This window comes from Ananas comosus, linkage group 8 (assembly GCF_001540865.1).
Source record: "Ananas comosus cultivar F153 linkage group 8, ASM154086v1, whole genome shotgun sequence".
Lineage (NCBI taxonomy): Eukaryota > Viridiplantae > Streptophyta > Magnoliopsida > Poales > Bromeliaceae > Ananas > Ananas comosus.
The window spans coordinates 1,344,255-1,371,011 of NC_033628.1; the positions used below are offsets into that span (position 1 = coordinate 1,344,255).

At 36.7% G+C, this 26,757-nt stretch overlaps 4 protein-coding genes across 8 annotated transcripts; all 4 read left to right on the forward strand.

The window, feature by feature from the left end:
- On the forward strand, positions 1,227–6,104 carry LOC109714526. Of its 2 annotated transcripts, none has more exons than XM_020239204.1 (4): positions 1,227–1,355; positions 4,434–4,480; positions 4,624–4,768; positions 5,490–6,104. In XM_020239204.1, exons 1-4 carry the CDS (start codon positions 1,236–1,238, stop codon positions 5,754–5,756), a joined length of 579 nt encoding a protein of 192 aa, XP_020094793.1. In that variant the 5' UTR covers positions 1,227–1,235; the 3' UTR covers positions 5,757–6,104. The 2 variants fall into 2 exon arrangements, with proteins under 2 accessions (XP_020094793.1, XP_020094794.1); XM_020239205.1 differs by lacking the exon at positions 1,227–1,355 and adding an exon at positions 3,465–3,598.
- Positions 1,387–3,455, forward strand: LOC109714522 (pentatricopeptide repeat-containing protein At1g09820-like). The gene is made up of 2 exons (XM_020239200.1): positions 1,387–1,640; positions 1,682–3,455. Exons 1-2 carry the CDS (start codon positions 1,565–1,567, stop codon positions 3,424–3,426), a joined length of 1,821 nt encoding a protein of 606 aa, XP_020094789.1. The 5' UTR covers positions 1,387–1,564; the 3' UTR covers positions 3,427–3,455.
- On the forward strand, positions 6,692–17,306 carry LOC109714059 (ADP-ribosylation factor GTPase-activating protein AGD4-like). Of its 3 annotated transcripts, none has more exons than XM_020238464.1 (20): positions 6,692–6,905; positions 8,074–8,150; positions 8,656–8,756; positions 9,631–9,701; positions 10,148–10,210; positions 10,629–10,673; positions 11,367–11,432; positions 11,521–11,568; positions 11,658–11,753; positions 11,865–11,906; positions 11,996–12,211; positions 12,498–12,629; positions 12,884–13,102; positions 13,195–13,281; positions 13,894–14,148; positions 14,648–14,769; positions 15,103–15,193; positions 15,526–15,980; positions 16,393–16,547; positions 16,906–17,306. In XM_020238464.1, exons 1-19 carry the CDS (start codon positions 6,858–6,860, stop codon positions 16,505–16,507), a joined length of 2,349 nt encoding a protein of 782 aa, XP_020094053.1. In that variant the 5' UTR covers positions 6,692–6,857; the 3' UTR covers positions 16,508–16,547; positions 16,906–17,306. The 3 variants fall into 3 exon arrangements, with proteins under 3 accessions (XP_020094053.1, XP_020094052.1, XP_020094054.1); XM_020238463.1 differs by having other exon boundaries at positions 6,693–6,905; positions 16,393–16,543; XM_020238465.1 differs by lacking the exons at positions 6,692–6,905; positions 8,074–8,150; positions 8,656–8,756; positions 9,631–9,701; positions 10,148–10,210 and having other exon boundaries at positions 11,650–11,753; positions 16,393–16,543.
- LOC109714167 (THO complex subunit 1) lies at positions 17,871–26,757 on the forward strand. Of its 2 annotated transcripts, XM_020238634.1 has the most exons (21): positions 17,871–18,043; positions 18,485–18,568; positions 18,964–19,038; positions 19,305–19,395; positions 19,539–19,684; positions 19,809–19,880; positions 20,243–20,315; positions 20,399–20,464; positions 20,590–20,636; positions 21,438–21,509; positions 21,611–21,739; positions 21,827–21,892; positions 22,026–22,067; positions 23,015–23,131; positions 23,236–23,318; positions 23,624–23,690; positions 24,699–24,770; positions 24,967–25,017; positions 25,289–25,348; positions 25,437–25,589; positions 25,810–26,757. In XM_020238634.1, exons 1-21 carry the CDS (start codon positions 17,936–17,938, stop codon positions 26,050–26,052), a joined length of 1,917 nt encoding a protein of 638 aa, XP_020094223.1. In that variant the 5' UTR covers positions 17,871–17,935; the 3' UTR covers positions 26,053–26,757. The 2 variants fall into 2 exon arrangements, with proteins under 2 accessions (XP_020094223.1, XP_020094224.1); XM_020238635.1 differs by lacking the exon at positions 17,871–18,043 and having other exon boundaries at positions 18,551–18,568; positions 19,315–19,395.

A 26,757-nucleotide genomic window follows, 5' to 3' on the forward strand; every position in this document is an offset into this window, starting at 1 on the left:
TGGAATCACCGACTGCACTTAACGCAAGTGGCAAAAGGCTTGGTGGTTAATATCTGAGTCCCAAGTTCGAATCATAATTGATTCACATTTTCAGCTAAGTTTATTTCTAAAAAAATTAAACGAAGCAGATAGTATATTACCTTTCTCTCTCAAAAAAAATAAACAAAATAATCAAGGATGATATTGTGGAACACGGGTATTTTTGTGGTATAAAGTGATTTTCATGTACAGTTGATGTAACTTGGTTACTGATCTTGTACATGCCAATTGTATTTATTCGCTTTGTTTTGCGAATTTTTGAAGCAAGTTTTGTAATAAAGAGTTGAACTATGTATCGCGAAACTCTGGCATTATGACTTGTTGCATTTGGAATAGTTTGCAAGCTGTTTATATCTTACCAGAAATCATAGGCAAACTATAATTTCAGAGCATTGTACCAAAAGTCCAAAACAAACCACCAAGAGGGGTTGCAGAATGGCACTTATCAGAAATTTTGGTTTGTGTATTCCGCCATGTCCTGCAGAGTTATCGCTGGAATATTTCTACTTAAAATAGGATGAACTATTTTAGTTTACTCTCTCTAACTAGAGGGGGGCATGATTCGGATTGGTTCGGGCTACAAGATAAATTAAAACCGAACTGAGATAAATCGATTCGGGAAAAAAATTTGAAAACCATTTTCAAATCATGGTACGAAAAAGATTCGAACCAAACCAAACTAAAAATTTCTGTTGGATTTCGATTCGGTTTTTCTGTTTGAACACATTAGAATTCTTAAATAACTATATCTAGATACATATTGCATAATTATAAATTAGGAAAAACTTCAAAAACCCCCCCTGTGGTTTCGTGCATTCTCACTTTGCTACCCTGTGGTTTAAAACGTATCAATTTGCCCCCCTGTGGTTTCGTTTTTATTTTTTCGGAAACTTTTTCGTTAATATTTCGTTAAATTATATACAAAAAACTTCAGATAACCATCTATATTTATCGAATAGTCACTTTAGTATTCTTTAATTTTAACTTTGTCACTGATTTTAAAAAAAAATAATAATAAAATTGATAACAAAAAGATAAAAACGAAACCACAGTGGGGCAAATTGATACGTTTTAAACCACAGGGTAGCAAAGTGAGAATGCACGAAACCACAGGGGGGTTTTTTGAAGTTTTCCCTATAAATTAATATGTATGCATATCTTGAATCTTATTTACTGGACCTAGTCACTCGCCAACGATGGATTCAGATCCAATAGATTCTCTCTCTCTCTCTCTCTCTCTCTCTCTCCGTCGCGAGGTTGAAGAAGCGCACCGTCGCGGGGTCGAAGAATTATCTCCCGATTCTTCGAAGAAGAAGGTGAACAATCCTATTCTTTTTTTCTTTTTTTTTTTGTTTCTTTGGTTCTTTTCCTTCTCATCTTTGACATTGATGCATCACGAATGCCGTTCACCTGTTTGATGAAATGCCCCGTCCACAAACAAGTCGTCGCTTTGCGGTATACTCCATTACTAAATCTACTGCGTTCATGAATTGAGATATATCATCATCTTTGATTCACCGCTCTCATGGCGATTCCACTACCACTACTCCGTCGTTCCAAATCCAAACTATTAGTATTGCTACTACCACCACCACCCGTTCTCTCATTTTCCCCCCTCCTCCTCTACAACCTCTTTCTCACNTCTCATTTTCCCACTCTTTCTCCAACATCTCCTCCTCCCCCGACCCCGCCGCGATCTTCGCCCTTATCTCCCGCCACCGCTGGTCCCGCCTCCAAACCCTAACCGGCGCCGCCACCGCCGCCGCCGCCGACGACCTCCTCCGCCGCCTCCTCTCCCTCCCCGACTCCGATCCCCTCCTCCTCCTCCGCCTCTCCCGCTGGTCCCGCCGCCGCTTCCTCCGCCCTACCCCTCTTCACCTCCACTCCCGCCTCCTCCTCCTCCTCGCCGACCGCAAGCTCTACTCCCGCCTTCGCTCCGAACTCCACCTCCTCGCCGCCTCCCGTGCCCATTCACCTTCCTCCCTCCTCCACTCCCTCTCCTCCTCCCTGCTCCGCCACGATCGCCTCGCCCTCCTCGCCGACATGCTCGTCCTCGCCCTCGTCAGAACCTCCCAAACCTCCTCCGCCTTCGAAGCCTTCCGCCGCTCCGCCGACTATGGCTGCCGCCTCTCCGTCCTCTCCGTAAACCCCTTACTAAGCGCTTTGATCGATGAAGGAGAGATTGATGGGGTGGAGACGGTCTACAAGGAGATGATGCGGAGAAAGATCGGCCCGAATTTGATCACCTTTAATACCGCAATCAACGGCCTTTGTAAATCCGGGAAGCTTCGTAGGGCGGAGGATCTCATCAAGGATATGAGGACTTGGGGGTTTGTGCCGTCTGTTATCACTTACAATACCTTAATTGATGGATATTGCAAGAAGGGCCGGGTGGGGAAGATGTTCAAGGCCGATGCTCTTCTAAGGGAGATGGTGAGCTGGGGATTACGCCCGAATTTGGTTACTTTTAATACGTTGATCGATGGATATTGCAAGGACGGGAATAGCTCTTCTGCAATGAGGTTCTTTGATGAGATGAAGCGGCAAGGGTTGTGTCCGAATGTGATCACCTATAATTCATTGATCAGCGGGCTCTGTGGTGAAGGGAAAATGGATGAAGCGCTTGGATTGATGAAAGAGATTGAGGGCTTCAATGCGGTGCCCAATGTGATTACTTTTAATGGACTCATTAATGGTTTCTGCAAGAAGGGGATGCTCGTAGAAGCAAACGGTTTGCTTGATGATATGATGAAGAGGAAAATTGAGCCCAGTGTGGTTACCTACAATACTTTGATCGACGGGTATTGCCGGTGTGGTGTGATCAAGGATGCTGTTGAACTAAAGCGAGTGATGGGAGAGAAAGGGATTAGTCCCAATGTCTCGACTTACAACTGTTTGATATTGGGCTTCTGTAGGAAGGGTGACATGAAGAGTGCTGCAAAGCTTTTGGACGAGATGGGAGAGAAGGGTATCAGAGCTGATCTTGTAACTTATAATGTTCTTATCAGTGCCTTGTGCCAAATAGGGGAATTGGGGAAGGCTGTGAAGCTTGTAGATGAAATGTTTGATGTTGGTCTTCAACCCAGTCATGTAACTTACAACACTTTGATTGATGGGTATTGTAAGAAAGGGAATATTAGGGGGGCATTGAACATGAGGGCAAGGATGGAGAAGGGCAAAAAGCATGCGAATGTGGTGACTTATAATGTGCTGATCAAGTATTTCTGCAGGAAAGGGAAGTTGGCGGAAGCTAATGAGCTTTTGAATGAGATGCTGGAGAAAGGGTTGGTTCCAAATAGAATTACCTATGAGATAATTAAGGATGGAATGGTGGAAAAAGGGTATGTTCCTGATATAAAAGGATATCACTCTAATGACGCTTCTTAAAACTTAAACTTCAATGAATATGGTGATGGGTGGAATTGTGGAAGCAGAGATGTATTTTAGATAAGGACGTCTCATTTGGGACTGTTGGTTCTCACGAGAGAATGAGGAGGTAATTTTTGAGATCTTGCATGGTGACACGAGGCGGCGGAGGACGGCGAGGGAGGTGAAGAAGGTATTCTTTGTCATCATCCTCTTCTTCAACATCGATGCATCATGAACGCTTGTCAAATATTTGGTTTGCATATTATTGTGTGAGGCAAAACTTTTTTCATGTTTTCCTTTCTATTGGATTACTTGCTGGTGAGTATAAATTTTCTTTTTTGGCCTAATCTTAGTGATGATTTAGTGCGAAAGTTGGTTGAAAAATGTTTGGTTGATTACTAGATTTTATTGTATTGTAAATATATGACTAGAAGAAAGCAATGCATTCCCAATTTTATGTAGTGCAAATATAGGACAGGAGCATTACTCAATCAAGTCGTATCCCAGTCGAATCCACTCCAATACTGTCCTTTTAATTCTACCCAATCCAATCCTATTTGTCAAACAGGTCCATTAGTTACCTTGTGTTCCTACTCAAAAAGAGGAAATCACCTGTTTAGCTGTGGCAGTTCCTAGAATTCCATGGAATTGGAATTCTGTTTTTCTCAGTCCATTATTTGGAACCTTTAATTGGTGGGATTCAATTGACCTGGAAGCAGTTGGTGTGACTTTTCTTTATTGTTTATGCAACTAATCCGACAATTTGAGGTCCCATTGTTTCTCACATAAAATTTAATCTAACTCCAACTTACTCCAAACAAAAAATTCACTTTTAATTGGATTCAATTGAACTTTCTGAAAAGTAGAGTTTCATTTTCTTAAATTTCTAGGATTTAAGACAGCTAAACAGGGTAGAAATGCTATCAAATGAATTCTATTCAGATTTGACTGCTAACAAAGTGTATATCTGTACATTTAGTTTTTTGGCAATTACCTGAATGACTCTCCTCCTTTTCCATCCGCAGGTCGTTGCAATGTCGACCAACTTTTTCAAAGTTCGAAAGTTCCTAAGGTGAGAGCCCTCCTCACAGGTTTTCATCTTTTAATTCATGTCTTCCGTGAGTTATCTTTTCTGGAATCGCCTCTGCTTCTTTCACTGTCTTAAATTTTTTTTGGACTTAGTATAACTTCTTTTGATGGTGATCTGGGATTTAGGAAAATTGGGTTCGAAAAGGAGGATATATACTTCGTGAAGCAGATGGGAAAAGCTATGCTCTGCACATATACTCTCTTTGGAGCTGCTTGGTTGTGGAATGAAACTTCTCCGCTCGGTTGGTGGACACTTAAGCCTCGGCCAAAGGTAAGGGCGCCATTTACTTCTACTTATTTGAAAGAAACTTTTTTCTTTCTCTTGTGGGCAATTATTACTTGTTTCTGATATCATGCAACAAGTTTGTAATAGAGGTTGGGCTGATAAAGCTTTACACGAGTACTTTTGGTTTAAGTTTTCAAAAGCCTTCGTGGGAAAGCAATTTTTGTAGTTAAAGACATAGTATAGCTGTACAAATTTATATATCAATGGCTCTTCAGATTTGTCTTCATCTTTAATATGAGCACAACTCCCTGTACTACCTTCTTGTTCCGAGCCTTCGAATCCCTTTCCAATCTCTCACGCCAACTATTCATGCATCTTGATTGGTCCAGACCTACCTTTGAAGCTATTAGTTTTCTCAAGCTGTAACTGTTAATATTATTAAGTTGAACTAAACCTATTGGTTTAAGCTGAACCCTTTGAATTTGATTTGATAAGGCCTAATTAATCAACTATGTTATGCATTGCTCATTTGAATGTCCAATTTCGATGATTCCTGATTCAGAATCAGAATTTAAATTGTTTAATCATACTATCAACAGTATATTCCTTTGTTACATCCCTGAGGTGTCTATCTAACATTATTCTGCTGAATTTACGGCGTCCTTTTGAGATTTGCAATCGATGAGATTTGCCTCCAAGACTTGTTCTCACAAAGATTTAATCTCCTTTTCTTTTGAGAGTAAACCAAGTTGTTACTTGTGACCAGGAAGAGAAAGAGATGGCCCACCTCTACGAGCGAAGAAAATTCCCTTATCCAGGTGACACAGAAGCTATGGAGGAGTTCATTAGAAGTGGAGGCACACTCGGCACCACTATTGGCCCCAAAGGGTTTATTGACTCTGAGATGGATCCCGACAACATACAGAAACAGTTGCAGAAGCAGAAGTTTGAGCAGGAGGCTCAGAAGCTCTGGTTTCGTATGAGGAATGAGGTCATACAAGAGCTCCAAGAGAAGGGGTTCGATATCGAGTGAGAGATAAGCTCCTACCAAAAGAATAAAGAATCTTTATTATAAATGTGACGCAGATGATTATCTCAAACCCGCTACTTAGTTTAGCATCAACTCTTGTTGCACTTGTATTTATGTGCATATGGTTTTGCCGCGTCGTTGTAGAAACTGCTCTAAACTGTATGATCTGCTCAGAAACTGCTCTAATGTTGTTGCAAGTTTTGTAGCTTGTGCACCATCTTTACAGCTCGGGCGAATGTAAATATTTTGTGTATCTCATACACCGTATTTATAACGTTGGCAGCTATAATAACTGCTGCGGTTTAGGACTATATAATTGATTAAAATAATTTATAATGTTTATTCAACTAATGTTCGGTGAATGTTTTTAATTTTTGGTTGAGACTTTTCTATACAATTTGTGCGGGGGAGCTGCTCATAGTTACTCTGTATAATGCATCCTCAGATCGGACGGTTGGAATCAGATCTCTGTTTTTACTTAAAAAATATTTTCAAGTAGAAATATAGAGACCCTCAACCTTTTTTTATTTGAGGACTCCTCAGCTTCTAATTTTTGAAAATTAAGTAATTTTAGTTAAAAAAAAACTAAAAACTTTTATCAAATTTATTAATATTTTAATTAAATTTAATAAATTTAATTATTTTTTAGCAATTAAAGTTATGCTATACTTAATTTAATCTAAAAACCCAAAAAGAAAAAAAAAAAAATCAGAAGTATAAAATTAGAAATTGAGGTGGGTTCAGGGGACTATTTCAGAATGACCTATTACCTATAGTTGATACTTGATGCTTCAAAAATACATTTTTACCGAAAATTTATAATTATATTTAAAAATTTGCGATTTTTGGCACAGCACCGTGAACCGGGTTCATGCACTAATTCTCGTACTTGTTTCATGTTATCACGTCTCCTCCCACTTCGATTAAATTACGAACTTAAATAAAAAATCAATAAATAAAATCAAAATCCCACCTCGTCTACGGTCGTCGGCGCTCCTATTCCCAGAATACCCCTGTCACCGCCGAACCCTTCTCTCTCTCTCTCTCTCCCCTCAGCTTCCGATCTCAGAGAAGAGTTCGAGAAAGAGAGAGGAGAGAGGGGACATGGCCGCGTTCACGAAGCTCGAAGACTCTCCAATGTTCAGGAAACAGGTGCGTTTCCACAGTTTTCCGGAATGCCCCTATCGCCCTCTCCTTTTTTTTTTCCCTCTTTTTTTGGATATTTTATCTTTTTTTTTTTTTTTGGTTATGTGTTCGGATCTCATTAAGATTTTGTGTTTTTGGTGCTCGTTTGATTGGTCTGAAGCATAAAGATCTCAGCTTTTCATGGCTTCATTTCAGTGAGGAGAAGAGATTATAAATAGGTAGTTGTTTGATAGGGAGAATGGTTTTTACAGATAAATAAGAATTCGGAGACATGTCTTGTTGTAGAATTGTGAAGGTTTTTGATGAAATGAATAGATCTAACTGGGGATTTCTATGTGGAAGGCTAAAATATGAGTTAAAGATCTGTACATCAGAAGAGTAATGCGATACGTGGTGTTATATTTTTGGTTCTTCATGCGCTAAATTGACAGAGAAAGCTCATTTGAAGTAATAAGGGTTGATACCCAACAGGTGTTCAATTGAAGGTCTAAACACATGATTACTGCTTCATCGATTGTGGATCGATTTCCAAATATTTAGCTTGCTTCAGATATCTGTTCCATTTGATCTCTATTTGTACAAGTTAGTGAATGAATGTTCAAATTGCTTTATTTGTGTTTAGTTGTACTGCAGGTGTTTTATTCATTTTTCAATTTTTTTTTTTCCGTGCCAATGAATAGGGGTGTTGTTGGAGATAGAAAATATTTATTTTCATGGGTTGTTATTCACTTAGCTATGGTTTAGATTATTTATCCCTTATTCAATCTGCTATTCCTCTTTCAGGCTTTGTTTTCTCTAGTCCTATCTTTTGCTTTAAATTCTTTATGATTCTATGAAAATAGTTGAAAATCTGAACATAATTCTAATTCTTTTTTTTATGTATTATATTAATTATATAGATAAGGATTCTATCATATATATTTTTAGACTTGAACTTGGTTTTTAGTGTGGTCGGTATCAAATCTTTGAAGATGACTGTTATGGACTTCATCTCCAGTCTTTCTTTGCTTTGCCTTCTTGAAGTCCGTAATTTTTAGCTTTGTTCAGATCCCGTCCTTTTACCTTGTTTATAATGAAATGAACTTGGTTAATTTCACAATTGCTTAAACATGTGTCTTTACTCTGTACTAATTATGGTGGATTTTTTGTTTTTCTCACCTTGATTGATTTTAAGATGTACTCTTTGGAACAAACGACTGATGAGTTGAAAGACCGCTGTCAAAGACTACAGAAGGGTTCTAAAAGATTTATGTGAGTATTCCCTGTCCATTTAATATGTTATGGAGTTTTTATTGGTTATACTCATCATTTTCACAACGCACACGCCATTAGTGTTATGTCTAATTTTACTTACAGGTTGCAGATGCTATTCATGGATATGCTTCTTTTTTTTTTTTTTTCTCTCACAAATTAGTGAATTACTGAACATGAAACCATGAATGCATCACTGCAAACTTCCTGTGCGTGTATTTTATATTCATAAAAATATCTTAGTTCTTACACATATAGAGATATATGTCCTATATTTCCAAGATTCGGGAGCGTTAAAATCATTAAAAAAGCTGATTAGTTGCATTTTCATACTCTGCTCCTTCGCCAAGCTGTAAGCATCGTAAGCTAATTAGGGATTCTAAAGTAGAAATGCAGTTGACACCTGAAAAAATCACTTCAAAAATCTTATATGCTCATTCAAGTTTGGGTGCTAATGTTAGAATTGAATACTGTTGCATACGTATTTAATTTTCTTTTATTACAGGGTATCACTTGGTGATGCATATGAAGGTGATATGTCCTTCGCAGATTCATTGGAGGCATTTGGAGCTGGACAAGATGACCCCACCAGTGTAGCCATAGGAGGTTAGTTCATCCAAAGCTTTTGTTCAGTTCTTACTATTGATCTATGCAATCACAAGTTTTCCTATTAGTTAGGTAACATTATTTGATCTTATCTACTATATTTGGGAGTTAGGTATCGTAAAGTATTGTCATGAGAGCTGAGAACACAATCATACTTCTAAGTGCCTAGTTTTCTCCTAGAATGCTTAGGAATGAGAGGTTGCCTAGGGTTTTCTGAGAATTATATGTTAAATATTAAATGCCTGCATCTGAAAAAATTTTACAAGTAGATGAAATGGAAACAAACTGAGAAATCTAGGGTTTTTCATGATTATTCTCATCTTGTTTAATCTCTAGATGACCATTTACTTAGTTGTCCCTTACTTTTATGAGCTAGATTGAACTAAGTTTGTTGATAATTCTACACTAGAGTGGCTTTATGAATTTTATGGAAGCTCTCCCATGTCTGATGTTGCTTTTGACTGGATTTGGAACCATCTTCTGGAAAGCTGACATTAGGTTGATTGTTGTCCGTAAAAGAATTGTCATTTCTTCTAGGGACATTCTCAACTGTAGGTTATTTTCCAGCCCTTTCAACTTTACATATGCATTGCACCTTACATGATGTTAATATGCAAAAGATTGGTTTTATTTATTTGATGAAAATCATGATACAGATTCAGAATATATAGTTTACTTGTCTTGTTAGTTTATTCCTTCTTTTTCAGATCAACCTGTTTAGATTCTTTCTTTTGATCCATTTAATATACAACATTGAATCCCTTAGCACAGATACTGTTCAACGTTTTCAGTTAATGATAAATTTACTTTAATTGTTTAATGATTAGTTTTGGTATATGTATTAATCTTACAAGGTAGTGGTGTGTTGTGGTAGGTCCTGTAATGTCCAAGTTTACTACTGCTTTTAGGGAACTTGGTACGTACAAAGAGCTTCTTCGCTCTCAGGTAACTATCCTTTATCTGTTAAATACACATTCATGTCATTTTCTTCTGAGTTGGGCTACAATACTATTGATAGTGGCAAGTACTTGCTACTATCAAATTTTTGGCCCTTGGATCTATACATAATAGTGCCATCACTGAAGCCTAAACCCAATACCCTATTTATCCAAGGGTCAAAAAGTTGATAGTAGCAACTACTTTGCCACTATCAATAGTATTGAAGCCCCACTATTTTCTTCCACCTGTAAAGCATATCTTATCTACACTATGATTTTACATGTCTGAACATATCCTTGTCAATGCATACTTTTTTCATGCCAATTTTTTCATCTGGCCATGTGTGATGGTGTAGGTTGGCATGGGCAATACATATAATAACATATGTGCCCCATATCTAATTTGTTCCCTTTGCTTGCTGTCATTAATCATCTTACTGCCTCCTCAAACAGGTGGAACATATGCTTGGCGACCGTCTGCTTCAGTTTATAAATGTGGATTTAGAAAATGTAAAGGTGAATTCTCTCCGCTTGAATCAATATTACAATGAACTGCCAGATATTTCTTGATGGACTTCTATCTCCAGACTAAGTTACTGTTGCATAAGATTTTTTTTTTTTAAAGAGATCTCATAAGATTTTTTTTTTTTTCTTCTCTTCTGCCCTTCAAAGTCTGTTTGAATTGCCAAATATTGACAGTCAAATGTTACCTTAATGGTCTAGGTAAGCATTATTTCTTCTATGTAGAATGCAAATTCTAATAGACAGCAGTTTTAACGCCTTTGCTAGATGATCAAGGGATCAAGGATGTAAAAAGTTTGGTTAGACTTAGACAACTTGCTGCATCAGCTCTATTGGATGTAGAGAAATTCTAAATGAAAGTAAACTTTTAAATATTCTTGCAAGATGTTCTAACAGTTGGTCATGAATGCAGGATTGTCGTCGGCGTTTGGACAAAGCTGCAGCTGGGTATGATCAGGTACTGTTTTCTAATGTTTTCTTTCATTTTTGCATTGTTTTTTTTGCTATTGTGTAACTCTATTTAAGATTCTTGTTTTGGAGCTGCCAAAAATCAGCTTTCACTAATCTCAATCTCCTATAATAACTTCTTTTCTGTATTGGCTATTTAGGAAACTACTATTGCTGAAAGTTAGTACAATATCACTCTTGACATTTTACATAAAAAGGTCGCTCAGGGGCACTTTCAGTTCAGCTTATGGCCCGGAGTTCACTCCCAGCAATATAGCCATTACTCCATTTGTTACTATTTAATTTGGAGAATAAGTCTCTGCACCTACTAAGCAAGTTGTCAGCCAATTGGCTGTTAAGGATGCACTTGAGCTGTAGTGAGCTTGCAGGAACCTGCAAATTGTTTGTGTTTAGATGGATGGCAGGATACTTCTATCTTGTAAATTCCTTAGGGGATGATATGTAAATCAACTCACGAAATGTTGGAGGAGAAATTGCCGTCAATGAATTATATATCATCTAATCACAATAAACATAACTTTTTATACTTTATTGGAATTTTTTTGTCTTAAATTTCTTAGAATAAGTCCTTTAAGTTTTTCAAATTTTGTTTCAATCTTCCCAGTGACAATGTGAGTATAGTTTTTGGCCATCAAATTCCAAACCTACTAAATTAAGATGCTGATTTAATGTTTGTGGTTAGGCACGTGAAAAGTTTATGTCAATACGGAAGGGCACAAGGGCAGAAGTTGTTACGGAACTAGAAGAGGTAAATTTCACTCAAAAGATTCCAGCTGTTTTTATTACACACATGTAAAATGATGTTCATAGATTCTCTCTAATTTTCAACTTGGCAGGATCTTCATAACGCAAAATCAGCTTTCGAAAGATGCCGATTCAATCTAGTATGTGTTGATTATTGACTTCTGTTGCTTGAACAATCCAGCATGTTATTTATTATTTCAACTATTCTCCATGGTCGTAAGAATTTCAGGTTAATGCTCTTGCAAATATTGAAGCGAAGAAGAAATATGAGTTCTTGGAATCAATTAGTGCAGTAATGGATGCACATTTGAGATACTTTAAGCAGGCAGGTTCTGTTCTTCATTAAGAATTGATGTCAGATTTATTTTTATTTTTATTATTATTTTTTTGGCTGATCAGGTACTTCAGTGATCTCAATCTCTCTTTTTTGGTATAGGGGTACGAGTTATTGAGCCAGCTGGAATCATTTATACACCAGGTATACGTCATTGACCATCGGTTCTACAGCATGCGGAAGTATGGAAGATATTTTCCAGGCCTTATTTGTAACCAAGCTTCTTTGTTCAGGTTTTAACATATGCGCAACAATCAAAAGAAATGGCTAATAATGAACAAGACAAACTTGCGAAGAGAATCCAAGAGTTCAGAACTCAGGCTGAAATCGCTAGCTTGCGATCTTTGAGTAATACGGACACCTCAACTAGCGGTGATGGTATTCATGTAGTCGGTGTTCATCCATACAAAAAAATAGAAGCTTTGATGCAATCTACTGCAAATGGAGAGGTATTGATTATATGTGTTCGACTGTCAACTTTTCTTGAGTAAGGATATGTTTTGTTCTTCTACTTGCATGTTCGTAATATTGTACTTTTCACCGTTTTAATGAGTTGAGTCTCCTCCTTATCGGTTTTCCTTAGATGCTTATTTCTTCTCCTATTTCCTTTTTTTAAAATCACTGAGCTCAGTTTTTTCCTATGGATTCAGTTACATATTTGAGCTAAATCTGGATTGGAATCTCATATCCTTGATACTATGCTACTTTCTAGCTAATTTCTTTATTTTCTCTCAGGTTCAAATAATTAAACAAGGTTATCTTCTCAAGCGTTCATCAAACATGAGAGGAGACTGGAAAAGGAGGTTCTTTGTTCTCGATAGCCATGGAACCTTGTTCTATTACAGAAATAAGTTGAATAAGCAGCCGGTATGCACTCTATTTTGCTTGACTATATTCTCTTTTTGACCATTAATTATTGGACATTGGAATTCTTTGCTCCTGTTCTTTTGCTTTGCCAGCCTATTTTGTTTATTGGTCTCTTTCTTGTTTCGAATTTATTTGCGCTCACTAAGTATTGTTTATCATCTTTTAAGTGACCTTGTTTTATGTTGTTCATCCTTCAACTCATAACATTAAAAACTAGTTTTTGATCCTTTTTTTTTCCTTCGTGATCTCCTAAGCAAGGGTCTCTTCAGCAACAATCAGCTAGTTCATCGGAAGGTTCCGGTGTTTTTGGTAGATTTAGATTCTCGCACCAAAGAACATCTTCTCTGGGTGAAGATAACCTTGGATGCCACACCGTTAATCTCCAAACTTCAACTATTAAGATTGATGCAGAACAGTCAGATCTGAGATTTTGCTTCAGGATAATATCTCCAGTGAAAACTTACACATTACAGGTATCTATAAGTCTCGAATTTTGTAGACATTTCATGTGAGATGCTATCTTTTGAAGTTCTCCATGGAACTATTAATACTTGTTTCTTGGCAGGCTGAAAATAGGGCAGATCAAATGGATTGGGTTGAGAAAATTACCGGAGTTATTGCATCTCTTCTTAATTCAGCATTCTCACAGCAGGTTTTCCTCTGAAAGCATGTTTTCTTTTCCTTCATTCCTGTTTCTCTTTATAGAAATTTTCAACCTTACGGAAGCATGCCCTGTGAGCGTGTGTCTACTAGTTAGGTTAGACTGCATTGTTTTCATGTGACATGTTAACATATATTCTTGTGTAAGATTATCTGTTTACTTGTATATTTCCTCAAAATCTGAATTTTTATGCGTGCCCTTCAAACATTTAACAAATTTATATATTTAAAATACCCCTCTTTACTAATTTTGAAATCTGCTCCGCCCACCATGAAATGACTGGCAACTCTAGATTAGTTTTTTGTGGGTAAGAAACTTAGCTTTTCAGGGGTTTTTATGAAAAATCAGATTTTACAGGAATATGTAAGTAGATTATTTAGCAGGGAATATGCATGTGAAATCCCCTTACGAATTTATTGTAGAATGTGGAGTAGATAATCTTTACCAGCTCGAAGATCAAATCCAGCAGTGCCACATGCAAAATGCTAACATATAACAGTATAACCTTCACCCGATATTTTTCGAAGGTTAACATTTATTAATATAGTGTTCATTACCAGCTTAAAATTTTGAAGTACTGGACTCATGCTTGTGGTGTATCAGATATCTTTTGGAAATTCAGAGGCACAGAATCTCAATTCTGCCAATGGAAATGATCCTGATTCTTTATGGCTGGCGGATGGCACTAATGCTAAAGGACATGATAAAGTCTCCCAAACTCTCAGGAGTATTCCTGGAAATGATATCTGTGCAGAATGTAGTACACCTGAACCTGATTGGGCATCGCTGAATCTAGGGATTCTAGTGTGTATTGAATGCTCTGGTGTTCACAGAAATCTCGGGGTTCACATTTCGAAGGTACTATTTTGTAAACTCTGTCGTTAAAAAGTTTTATTAACTTTCATGTTTACTCTTTTATATATATATATATATATAGAGTAGGGCTACTGTGCTATTAGGAGCACAGTAGCCCTTGTGCTCCTAAATTCCTAACTATCCATCAATTTTGATGGGTGGTTAGGATGAGAGAAAGAAGAGAAATTGAGAAGAAATTGGGTGTCTTAATTTCTCTTCTCTTTGAATTTATCCTCAATTTCTCTTTTCTCTCTCATCTTAACCACCCATCAAAATTGATGGATGGTTAGGAACTTAGGAGCACAAGGACTGTTGTGCTCCTAAGCCCTACTCTATATATATATATATATATATATATATATACTACGCTTACTGGAGGTAAGATATGATATAAATGGCGGATCGTAGCAGTATTTTGCCTATAAGTAGCTCATTCTATTCAGATTATCTTATATTTTATCTATTGAACAAATTATCTTATATTTTATCTTATCGTACATAGGTGAGGTCCCTAACACTAGATGTAAAGGTTTGGGAGCCTGCCATTATAGATCTATTCCATGCTCTGGGTAATTCTTTTTGTAATTCAGTGTGGGAGGGATTGCTTCTCAATCAAGATGAAAGGTACGATGCAGAAATGTTGACAAAGTATTGTAAATAGGTTTTTAAGCAGTTTAACTGATGCATAATCACAAAACATGTGGTAGCATTATTCTGTTATTCTATTTAATTATAATTTTATCCATTTGTAAATTGACAAAAAATAATTTCATAAACATAATATAACAACACGGAAGCTTTTAACTGCTCTATTTGATAAAGAAGGATTTGGTTGAATCTCTGTCGAACAAGCTTTGGTTTTTAGTGATCATGCTTTTCTTTTGGTTGTAATACGTTGTTGATCCTAAATAACATCCTTGCTTCTCTGTTTTGTCATGACTCATTATCTTCGTGCAGTATGGATGAATCGGAAAAAGCCATTCTTTTCATGGAAAAGCCTAATCCTAATGATTCCTTTTCAACAAAAGAGAAGTTCATTCAATCAAAGGTAATTTATCTTTTTTGGTGCCTGCCTTCTCTGAATGATTTGTCTTTCGGAAATATCTAAACAATGTGCTATTTATGTATATTATGGTGTGAAATGTAATGTTGGACCTATATCTGTTGGAAGCAGTGTCACATTCTTGGATGTCTCATTCTGATGATCCTTTTGTTTAAACAATCGGAGAATGTGTGAAATCTTCAGATTTTCAAGTCAATCGCTGTGATTTCTTTTTACTATCCCCTATTCTGTGTGTTAATTGGAAAATGGGTGAAATCTTTCTGCTGTATTTTCCCGTTTCATCAGTTTGTATTCATTGTGTTATTTGTATCTGGCAGTATGTGGACAAGAATTTTATCATCCAAGAAACTATCCAGCCCGATGGTGGTCCTCCAAGTGCTAGCATATGGGAAGCAGTCAAAGATAACGATATACGAGGAGTCTATCGCCTGCTGGTATTATCAGGTGTTAGTCTGAATACAAGATATGACGACCTAAACAATGAACTTAATCACCTTTTGGATACACCAAGATCAAACCAGGGTGGATCTACGGATAGAAAGCAATTCGATCCAGCAAATTGCCAGAAAATAAATGATTCTGGTCAACAAGAAAGTTGTCTACAGGGCTGCTCCTTATTACATTTAGCTTGTCATGTCGGCGATCCTATAATGCTGGAGCTACTATTGCAGTTTGGGGCTGATATTAATTCAGAGGATTTCCATGGTCGGACACCTTTGCACCACTGCATCTTCAAGAAGAACGATACTCTTGCTAAGTACCTTCTCAGGAGGTAAGTGCGCAATTGTTTCTTTATGGTTGTATTTTACCTTAAATCCAGTATTGTCCGTATATTGTATTACTTATTTCTTCTTATAAAATATGAAAATGTACATTGATTGAAAGATTAATAAGTTAACAACAAGTGTTAATTGATCAGAAGAACACTCACCAAATTGAACTACCATGATGGTGGAAATGTAGTTCACATGCTTAAACTCTCTTTCTATCCCTTGCTCGAAATGATCACACTGAATCGACTAATCATATAGTATCATTATTCCATGTTTTTGTTTATAGTTTGTTATTTATTGGTAACTTAAAACTGGAGCAAATCTCTTGGTAACATTTTTTTTTTTTAGTCGTTAGATATCAGGATGGTAGTGCTTGTAAGATGTTGACGTCTCAATTTTTGTTATTTTCAGGGGGGCGCGAACAACACTAAAAGATGGTGGGGGTTTGACTGCTCTGGAAAGAAGAATGGAGCTTGGAGCAATAACTGATGAGGAACTATTTATATTGTTTGTTGAGCACGAATGAGGCAGACTCCCATACTCCCAAAAATTTGCTGCTTGAGTAGGTTTGCTTTTCTGCGTTGTGTTCACTTCTTGTCATGCAATAATAACTATCACGAATATGTTGCGATTCTCAATTATTTCGCCACTAGTTTAGAAAGTAAAAGAAAAACATAAAATGCCCCTGGTACCAGATCAAAATCATGGCACCTGTCATTCTCGTTGAGAAACACTTAACATTTCAATATTAGCTTATTAGAAAAAATTTGATGAATAAATTATGAGACATTAACTTAAACATGGATGCAATTAGTTGAATTCCTGCTGATCCTATTTCACTATGTTATTTATTTTGTCAAACCACTGTTTTCTGATTAAGTAACTCGATCATTGTTTAAATTAATGTGAACTATCATTCTGCAGGGGGCCGACCGCCGATGTCATACCTATTAAGCTCTGCGTGGTGAAAACTCAAACTCGTGCGACAGCTTTAAGCTCTTAAACTTATTGGTGCTAACGCATATGAGGACTATAGATCTAATTCAGTGTTGCGATGTGGAACTCCAGTTATCTATATGTGACTTCTTATGCCCATTGATTTTAGTTTATGTGCTGTGGTTTTTACATGTAAATCAGAAGGAAGTGCTTCTCCCCTGCTGATTTGTACTTTCTCTGGGATGTATACTATTTGTTCTTCTTGTTCTTGACTAAGATTGAATTACATTTGTTTGATGCGGTTGATGAATGTTGTAACTTTCTTAGAAAGCAAGAAAGGAAATGGAACAAAAAAAAGAAGAAACTTATTTGATTGTTATGTTATCACATTTTGAATCCTTGGGGAGGAAATCTAAATAAAGCACCATTGTTTTATACTTGCAGTTTTTGTTGTAATGAGGCAAATAATTTTCACTAACAAAACAAAATCACGATCATATATGTAGTATATTTCAATATCTAACATTGCTCTCAAAGTATCCTGGAATTACAGGATCGCCGAATGTTAGGTGATATATAGTTTGATTACACATTGCATTTCCGGTAAAATTTTACTTTGTTCATCAAATTTTAATTTGAACTAAATTGGTTTGAGCAACCAAAAATGCAAAAAAATCATGATCTAAAACTTCTAATCTAAAATAAGCTAAAATTGTGTTAACCCAAAATCCGAAATAAATGCGGATATAATTTAAAACTATTTAATATAAAATTTTTAAAATAAATTATTATAAATTATTATAGAAAATAAAGTCCGTTTAGGTCGAGACCTTGTGGTCTGATCGCGACCCAGTCCCAGAAGTAGGGGTGCGATTCGGACCCAACCCAAACCTCACTCGGTTTTCTCTCTATATTTGGTATTTATTTTAAATCCTGAAAAACATAAACGGGTGAGGGAAGAGAGAGAGAGAGAGAGAGAGAGAGGGAGGGAGAGGGAGAAGGGTGAGAGAGCTCGACAATGGCGGAAGCAGCGCCCGCAGCGGGGCTCCGCATCGTCCTCCACCAACACGCCAAGGAGCGGAGTCCCGTTCCCGTATCTAGCCACGCCGATCGAGATCGTGTCATCGTACGCCTCCCTCTCTCTTTCTCTCTGATCCTCTCTTGCTCTAGAACCCTAGAACAAGGAGAAAGGTCCATAGTTTAGAAATTCTCGGTAAACGGTTACGACAAGTAGTTCTTGAAGATATTAGGGTTTAGAAACAGAGTAATTTCAGAAAATTTGGTTAGCAAGTCAAATTGTAGAGATCTTGCAAGGAATTGGATTGAAAGAGTCTTATGAAGCGGGCGAAGTATTGTTCTTGCGCCAATTTTGCGAGAACGAGCACTGGGGGTGAATTGGTAGGAGGGCGAAAACAAATCCTAGGGTTTTTTTTTAGGGAAACAATAAAATCTGTTAGGGCTTATAATGCCAATGTTTTGTTAGTATTAGTATTCTTGATTAATTAAGATTTAACCTTGCTTTTGCCAAGAAATTTACTTTTATCAGTTTCTTTTTTTTCCTACGCAGGATGTATTTAGAAAGGTGCTGGTGAGAAATGAATCCCCAGAGAATTTCGCGCTACAAGCGGTGCAAGAAGCTATTAAACCTCAGGTAAGTAACATTATGCATTTAGACTTTTGACGACAATGGATGATGTTGTTCTTTATACTATTAGTATAGTTATAAACATGAGCCTTTGCAGTTGTTTGTTCGCTCATGTTCCATATGTTTATCTGTTGGTAAACTTGGAAGTTATGCATCTTCATCCAGTTGCTTCTTTTCTCCTTGGTTTCTTGATAGTGATCTATCTAGTACTGATATTATTTCTGAACATGATCTATAGATGAATATGTAAACAATATGGACATGTTTAAATATATCAATATATTCTGTGCAGCGTATGATATGGTATCATTCCGTATTCTTCTGCTTTATACACATACAATGATGTCTTCATGTGCCATTTGACAGCTTGTCAGTTTATTCTAATGTTGTCACTGATGCAGAAACAAACTGTATTGATTCTAGATGAGAATACATTTCTGGAAAATGCTCTTCGAACGCTACTGCAGGAACTGGTGGTAAGCTTCTGTATTGTGTTTAATGGTTCAGTGTTTTTCATTCTCTGACAATCACCTGAGTTTTGATATGTAGCAAGTGTATCATTGTAATGAGCATCAATTACTTCAATTGGACTTATATAATTGAAAGTAGCCACTAATTTAAACAATGGCATTTAACTCTTGGCAAGATTTGGCTATTAATATGTATATTACTATATTGGCAAATATTATACTGTTGGCATCTCAATTTACATGCTGATAGGACACTAATCTTTATATGGTAGTCATCTGCAGTTCATTCGGGCGAAAGAATGATGCAATATGGACAATTAATCAGTGAGGAAAATACTCGTGGACAGATCCCATGCCTTCTAGGTCTGTACTATCTACTAATAGCTCATCTCTCAAAATTCTGGCTTTTGCATATTCTTATTCTAAGGCTCTTAGACCACTTATAAGGTGCTTTTGAGATTACGTACAATGCTTTGAGATTTAGCATCATTTCTATGACTTGTTAGACATTGTGCTGTACCTTTGTGAAAGAGGGCATGTTGAAGGTGGAATGATATTCCAGCTGTTAGAAGATCTGACGGAAATGTCAACTATAAAAGATTGTAAAGAAGTTTTCGGTTACATTGAAAGCAAGCAAGATATTTTGGGGAAGGTATGAAGTAGTTAAACATTATAGTTGTCGGTTTTCTTGATTGTGAGTTGTCCATCATTGGGAAGTTCTTTTTTTTTTTCTGTATCTTCCTAGAGTTTTAGCTATTTGACTAATTTGCTTTCAGCAAGAGCTCTTCGGACGTGGGAAACTAGTGATGCTCAGGACCTGCAATCAACTTCTTAGAAGGCTGTCAAAGGTTTGGGCATCTGGTTTTCTCTTCTTTGCGGATTTCATTTCTTCTGAAGGCTCAGCTACTTGAAGCTGTAGCCCTACTTTGTAGGATATTTTGACATCCAAGAATTGATCTGTTTTATTATTAGCGGACGTGACTTTTATGAGACAATTGAACATAAGGTCGTATGTCAATCACCTGCTATGGTGAAATAGTAGAAGCCTTTTGTTTGTCAAGAGAGAGATTGATATTCTTGGTCAAAGTGCTAACAAAGATGTTATGATGAATGCATCATCCTGACTTGCATTTTGGATTACCAGGTTCTTTCCTTATTATGTTAGTGCTATATTTTCCTGTTTCATACTTCAGTTCCTTTAATGTTTCAGGCAAATGATGTGGTATTCTGTGGGCGGATTCTCATGTTTCTTGCTCATTTTTTCCCATTATCAGAGCGCTCAGGTATTGTCTTTTATTCGCTTCCTTTCATACAGTAAGCATATATTTTTCAGTCACATGGTTCTCTTGTTATTCTATGTTTACAGCTGTTAATATCAAAGGAGTTTTCAATACATCCAACGAGACAAAGTATGAAAAGGATGCTCCTGATGGTATGCAAGATTAGGTTGCTGAGATTTTTCTTCCCCCTTAGATTAACTTTTCAGTGGCATATTGCTTTCGTACCAAGAAAGCTGTGTGAAGAATCTCTTTGGATTTCTTGTTCTAAACATTTCAGGAGTTTCTGTTGATTTCAACTTCTACAAGACCTTTTGGAGTTTGCAGGTTGGCTATTCTGCATTTCTTCACCATGAATTGTAACCATTTATTACCTTATAGAGTTTTACTGCTTGTTGCTTTTAGCTTTGGGAAAACTTCAAAAACCCCCCTTATGGTTTCACTTTTTCTCACTTTAGTACCTTGTGGTTTAAAGTGTATCAAGTTAGTACCCTGTGGTTTCGCACTTTCTCACTTTAGTACCCTGTGGTTTAAAGTGTATCAAGTTAGTACCCTGTGGTTTCGCACTTTCTCACTTTAGTACCCTGTGGTTTAAAGTGTATCAAGTTAGTACCCTGTGGTTTCGCACTTTCTCACTTTAGTACCTTGTGGTTTAATATTTCATTCGGAGAGAAATAAAATCACAGGGTATTAACTTGATACAAAAATAAAACCACAGAGTACTAACTTGATATAAAAATAAAACCACAGAGTACTAACTTGATACACTTTAAACCACAGGGTACTAAAGTGAGAAAGTGCGAAACCACATGGTACTAACTTGATACACTTTAAACTACAGGGTATTAAAATGAAAAAGTGCGAAACCATGGGGGGGTTTTTGAAGTTTTCCCTTTAGTTTTTATGTCCGGAACTTTTTATATATCTATAATCTCCTTAAAGAAGATTTCATAATAACAAAAATGTAAAAATATTGACAATTTTAGTTCTTACTCTCTTGTTGTATCACTTTGTGGATTGCTGTGCATGACTTACTACAGTAAATATTGAGCTTGAAGGAAAATGCACTGAGTAGCTGCAAAACTGTCACCACTTTCTTGGTTTGAACTAGTATTTTTATAATTTCAGGAGCATTTCAGTAATCCAGCTTCAACAACACTTGCTCCATCGAAGTGGCAAAAATTTTCTTCAAACTTAATGGTACATCATTGTTTTTTTTTTTTCATGACTAGAAGATAAGTTCCTTTGCTTAATGCAGGGCATCTGATTATAATATTGACAAGTTGTTCTTATGAAATCAGATTGTGTTGGATACTTTTGAAGCTCAGCCTCTTAGTGATGATGATGGAAATGTGAATAATCTTGAACAAGAGGAGGAAGCTGCCTTCAGTATTAAATACTTGACGAGCAGTAAATTGATGAGTTTAGAGGTATAATATGATCAGAAGGATAATGTACAAAATTCTTTGTGGATTATGTTTGTTCCATAAAGTAAATAACAATTATTTCTTCTGCAGTTGAAGGATCCCAATTTTCGGCGCCATATTCTTGTTCAGTGTCTTATATTATTCGACTATCTAAAGGTATGTTGATGAAACTGAGGGTTTCAATTTGCCTGTACCTTACCATAATGAGATTCTTCAGCTGAGATGGGATGCTTGTGTTTGCAAACAAACAATGCTCTAATCGCTTGACTAATTCACCCTTTGGCTGCAGGCGCCTGGAAAGAATGACAAAGATGGACCGACAGAAAGCATGGTTAGCACTTGTGTCACTTAACACCATTTTGTTCTTTATTTTGCATGTCTATGTTTTCTAAAATGGTGGAATCTTGGATGCTTTATGCTTTTGTTACCTCCACTGTACCACCCATTTACATCATTTCAGTTAAGATCTACCTTCTGTTTTTAATTCAACATTTCCTCTCCCTATTTTACTTTTCTGTCTATCTACATGTAACTACACAAACTTACAGCAATATCAGTATATATCTGAAAGTGTTTGATTATGATGCAAGCTGAAGGTTGGTTGGTTTGTTTGTTTTTTAAGGTATAGTTATTAGATTAGTATAGCACAACAGATTCAGTTTTCTTTTTCCTTAAAGCATAACTTCATTATTGGTAATTTTCCCTGATCTTACCCTCCATACTCGGAGATAGGTGAAAGTAAAGCATGTGCTTAAACACATCATGGTACTGTAATGGATTAAGAGGGGGAGGGCTATTTAATGGATGGCCTTGAGTTAGGCACTAAACATATCATAAATAATTTTCAGCATCTTATGGTAATGCAGATATAGACATAGCTAGTCAGGCAAGTGCATTGACAAATTTCTTAGATTTTATGATGACTCAAAAGGCTGTAGTAGCATTAGTTAATTACCAATATTTTGCAAGCTATTTGTCTAACCTTTACCCTATGGAAGAGACCATACGTTATCCACAGCCTTGCCTGGTTTAACATTTTATATCTTGGGTGCTTCCGCTTGCGCTTAGTATTTATTAATGTAGTTTGTAATAAATATTTTTCTTGTTTGCTCTACATTGCTTGAGCTAGCATGTTTCCATTTATGTTGTTTTGTGTAAATGCTTAACAATTTGAGGGTTTTACATATTAAAATAACTTTCACCATAAGTATTCTTTTAATTCTCTTCTTGTGCTGTTTTACCACAAAATGATTGCTTGCTCGTTTTTCAACGTATCAGAAAGAAGAAATCAAGTCCTGTGAAGAGCGCGTTAAGAAACTCCTAGAGATCACTCCGCCAAAAGGGAAGGAATTCCTTCAGAGCATAGAACATATACTAGAGCGAGAGAAAAATTGGGTGAGCAGTTCTTAAACCCTGTTCTGCATTATTGAAATGGGTATTCCTTCTGAAAGTAGAACTTCTCTTGACTTGGAAATTTGCTTGAATATATGTGAATTAAGGTTTGGTGGAAACGAGATGGTTGCCCAGCTTTTGAAAAGCAACCTACAGAGAAGAAGTCAGGCCAAGATGTAGTACGAAAACGGTATGTAAACTAGCTTTGCATTTTGAGTCTGCGCACTTTTCTGTATTTGAAGCGTTTGCTTTTTTTTGCCCTCTAATTTTAAAGGACATCTAACCTATGTCTGCCTTGCTCAACATTTAAGGATTAATTTACTGCTGTCTAATCTCTTCCACTCCAAATTTTCATTGTTTCCTTAACATTATATTATTCTCAAGTTTATCAATCTGAAAGATCAGTTTACTGCAGTCTGCTCATATTTGATATGCATTTGGAGTTATGAATTACTATTTACATATCTAATGCATGCATCCATTTCATTATCGTAGTAAGCCAAGGTGGAGATTGGGGAACAAAGAATTATCACAGCTGTGGAAGTGGGCAGATCAAAATCCTGTATGTAATATCGACATTTGTTTTTTATTATCTCATACAACAGTATAATGTTATCACCAGCTTTTGATATTTGTCACTTCCAAAAATTATTCATTTGAGCAATTTAGCTTATTATTGATTTTTTAAAACGTGGATGATCTTTTCTAGAACAGTTAGGATACTGATTTTGCTAAATTGCTCTTGCTTGATGTTTGATTTGTCTAATTTGACTTCAAGCACACAAACCTTATAACTCTGTTGCATGTTTTGATGAAAAAGCATGAGCAGCAGATTTATGCATATATTGTTATTAGTGGCAGAAGTTCTGCATTCATAAGATTAAATGGGTGTACGCATCAGACTTTTTTAGGATGCCACATCGCACAGGGCTCCTGCCAATGTGGGGTTTTGGTAGGGCAAAATTCACACTGCCTTACCCTGATAATGTAAGGCTATTTTGTCACCTATGTAATGAAGGTTCTTTGGACAAGCCTCAACTCTCAACTATCACACACAGTCATGATCTTGTTGCACAAGCTCACAATTATCACACCCAGTCATGATCTTGTTATACTACAGGATCTCAACTATCACACTCAGTCATGATGTTGTTATACAGGATCATATTATCAGGTTTTTTTTCATTATTTTTTTTATTTTTATTTTTTGTTGTTGTTGTTGTTGTTATTGCCATTCCATCTTTGGTGTGAATGTTTGGAGAATCAACTCGTCTAGAGTAGGCAAATCACGTTATGCTTTGTCCAAATAATAAAGCAATCTATGCACGTTGGTGCCGGCAACAGAAAAACGAGAGCTAAATGAAGCTTTGAACAATATGTCGGTTATATTGTTTTCATTGTTAATCAAAATCTCTTCAACTCTTTTACTCTGTAGTCCAACCTTTCTGGCTGTTCTTCTATTTGTTTAATTCTATAGCGCACAGTTTCTTTTAAGATCTGTACCAATGCTGTTATCCAAATAAATTAACCTCGGGTTTCTTTTTTAATCCACATTGTGGGAAAAATGCAGAATGCTTTGACTGATCCTCAGCGCATTCGCATGCCATCAGTTACAGAATACTGGAAGGCACTTGCCGAAGATGTGAGTACCTGAGGCCTTTATTCTGGTCTAAGTTATTAGTAGTGATCATTGTAAGCATATTTTGTCTCATTTAGTGTCCTCTTACTCTTTTGAACAATTACACTTCATTTAAAAGCATAAGTTACCTTTCACATTTCTTTTATTATTTTATCTTAGTTAATCTAATTTCATAACTCTTTTCGCTTTGAAATTGTAGATGGACGTTTCTGCTGGAATCGAACCAGAATTTCACCATAAAAACAATCGTGTAAGTTAAAATGTTTTGCAGGGTACTATGTCATGACTGAGAAATATAGAAACCTCCATACTGTACTATTAGCTATGATTTTTAAGTCAATACTTAACATTGCTAATTGCTCAAATTAGAAGTCAGAGTGATAATAATTTCTAGCACTTTCTAAGGAACCTTGGTTCCTAGCAAAAGCTCTATTGTTCTTTTGGAGTAATATGTTATTGCTTAAAAAAGAAAAACAGCATTATTTCTTCTTTGAGATGATGCTACTTAATGGTAATTACAGGTGTACTGTTGGAAAGGACTAAGGTTTTCTGCCAGACAAGACTTGGAAGGATTTTCTCGAGTATGATGCATATACATTTATCAGTAAATAGTAGTGAACCTTTTTCTTGTTTTTCACCTTCTAAACTTGAGTGCGTTCTTTTTTGTAGTTCACGGAAAATGGGATTGAAGGAGTTGTACCTCCAGAGCTGTTACCGCCAGATGTTCGTTCAAAGTATCATGCTAAACCTTCTGAGAAGGCAAAACGTGCTAAAAAGGAAGAAGAAACAAAAAGCACTGCAACACAGCCTGAAGAAAACCAGGTAAAATGCAGAAGAAATAAATCTTTGTTTGCTATCAGTGAACTTCTTGTATTATTTGAAGGTGACTTACAGCTAGAGGTACTTGAAACAAACCGAATTGTTAGGAGGGAAGGCTGAAACTGAATCTAGAACAAAATTCTTTAAACCTTAATTTTTGGCATAAAGTTACTTAATGATGAATTCATTCTCTGATTATATTGTTGATTTTACATCACAAAAGGCTACTACGCCACCAGTTGAGGGAGATGTTGGTGGAAGTGGGGCGGAGGTAGAAGATGGGGTGGCTCCTATGGATTCTGACACCGCTGCACTGGAGGAAGGCCAGAAGCAGAGCCCTGAGGATTCTGAACTAGAAGCTGGACAGATCGAAGGCGAAGCTGAAGCTGAAGCTGAAGCTGAAGTAGAAGGAGAATCTGAAGCCACTGTAAAGAGTGAAACTGTGGCGGAGGTACGTGCCGTCTAGGGTAGCAAGAGATGCGGATCCAAACTAACAGAATAAGGTTCGAACCCAACCAAGTGAGTAAAAGGTGCACCCCTAACTAAAGCTGGTTTGTTAGTAACTCCTATCTCGTCGGTTTCAAATATGATAGTCTAGGCAGAAGCGGCATCAGGTGCAAGGCAGAGAAGTTTTGTGCTGCAAAAGGCAAGCAGGTATGGTGTTAGAAAAAGTAATATATGTTTGCTAGTGGGAAACTAATGATATCCGCCATGGTATGCACGATGGTGCTGACTTTGTTCAGTAACCTAGTTCCATTGATGATGGGATATAAGACGATAGGCACTGAAACTGCAATCATCTTGTTCGGTAACCTAGTTCTTCCATTGATGATGGGATATACGACGATAGGCACTGAAACTGCAATCATGTTCGGTAACCTAGTTCTTCCATTGATGATGGGATATAAGACAATAGACACTGAAACCGCAATCGTCGATTCTGAACTGTACCTCTGTATACTTTATTCTTATTGTTTACGCATCCCTTAAAAATTTATTATTTGTATGAATTTTTGCTCGGGCGTCGGAAGAAATATTTAGGCTGTTTCTATTGCTCTCGAGCCTTGTTTTTATTTAATTTTTATGTCGGTACTTATGTGACAATCTTGATGTATATCCAAATGTATTTTGATGTCAACCTCCGTTAAAATTGCCTTGTTGAATTTTGTTA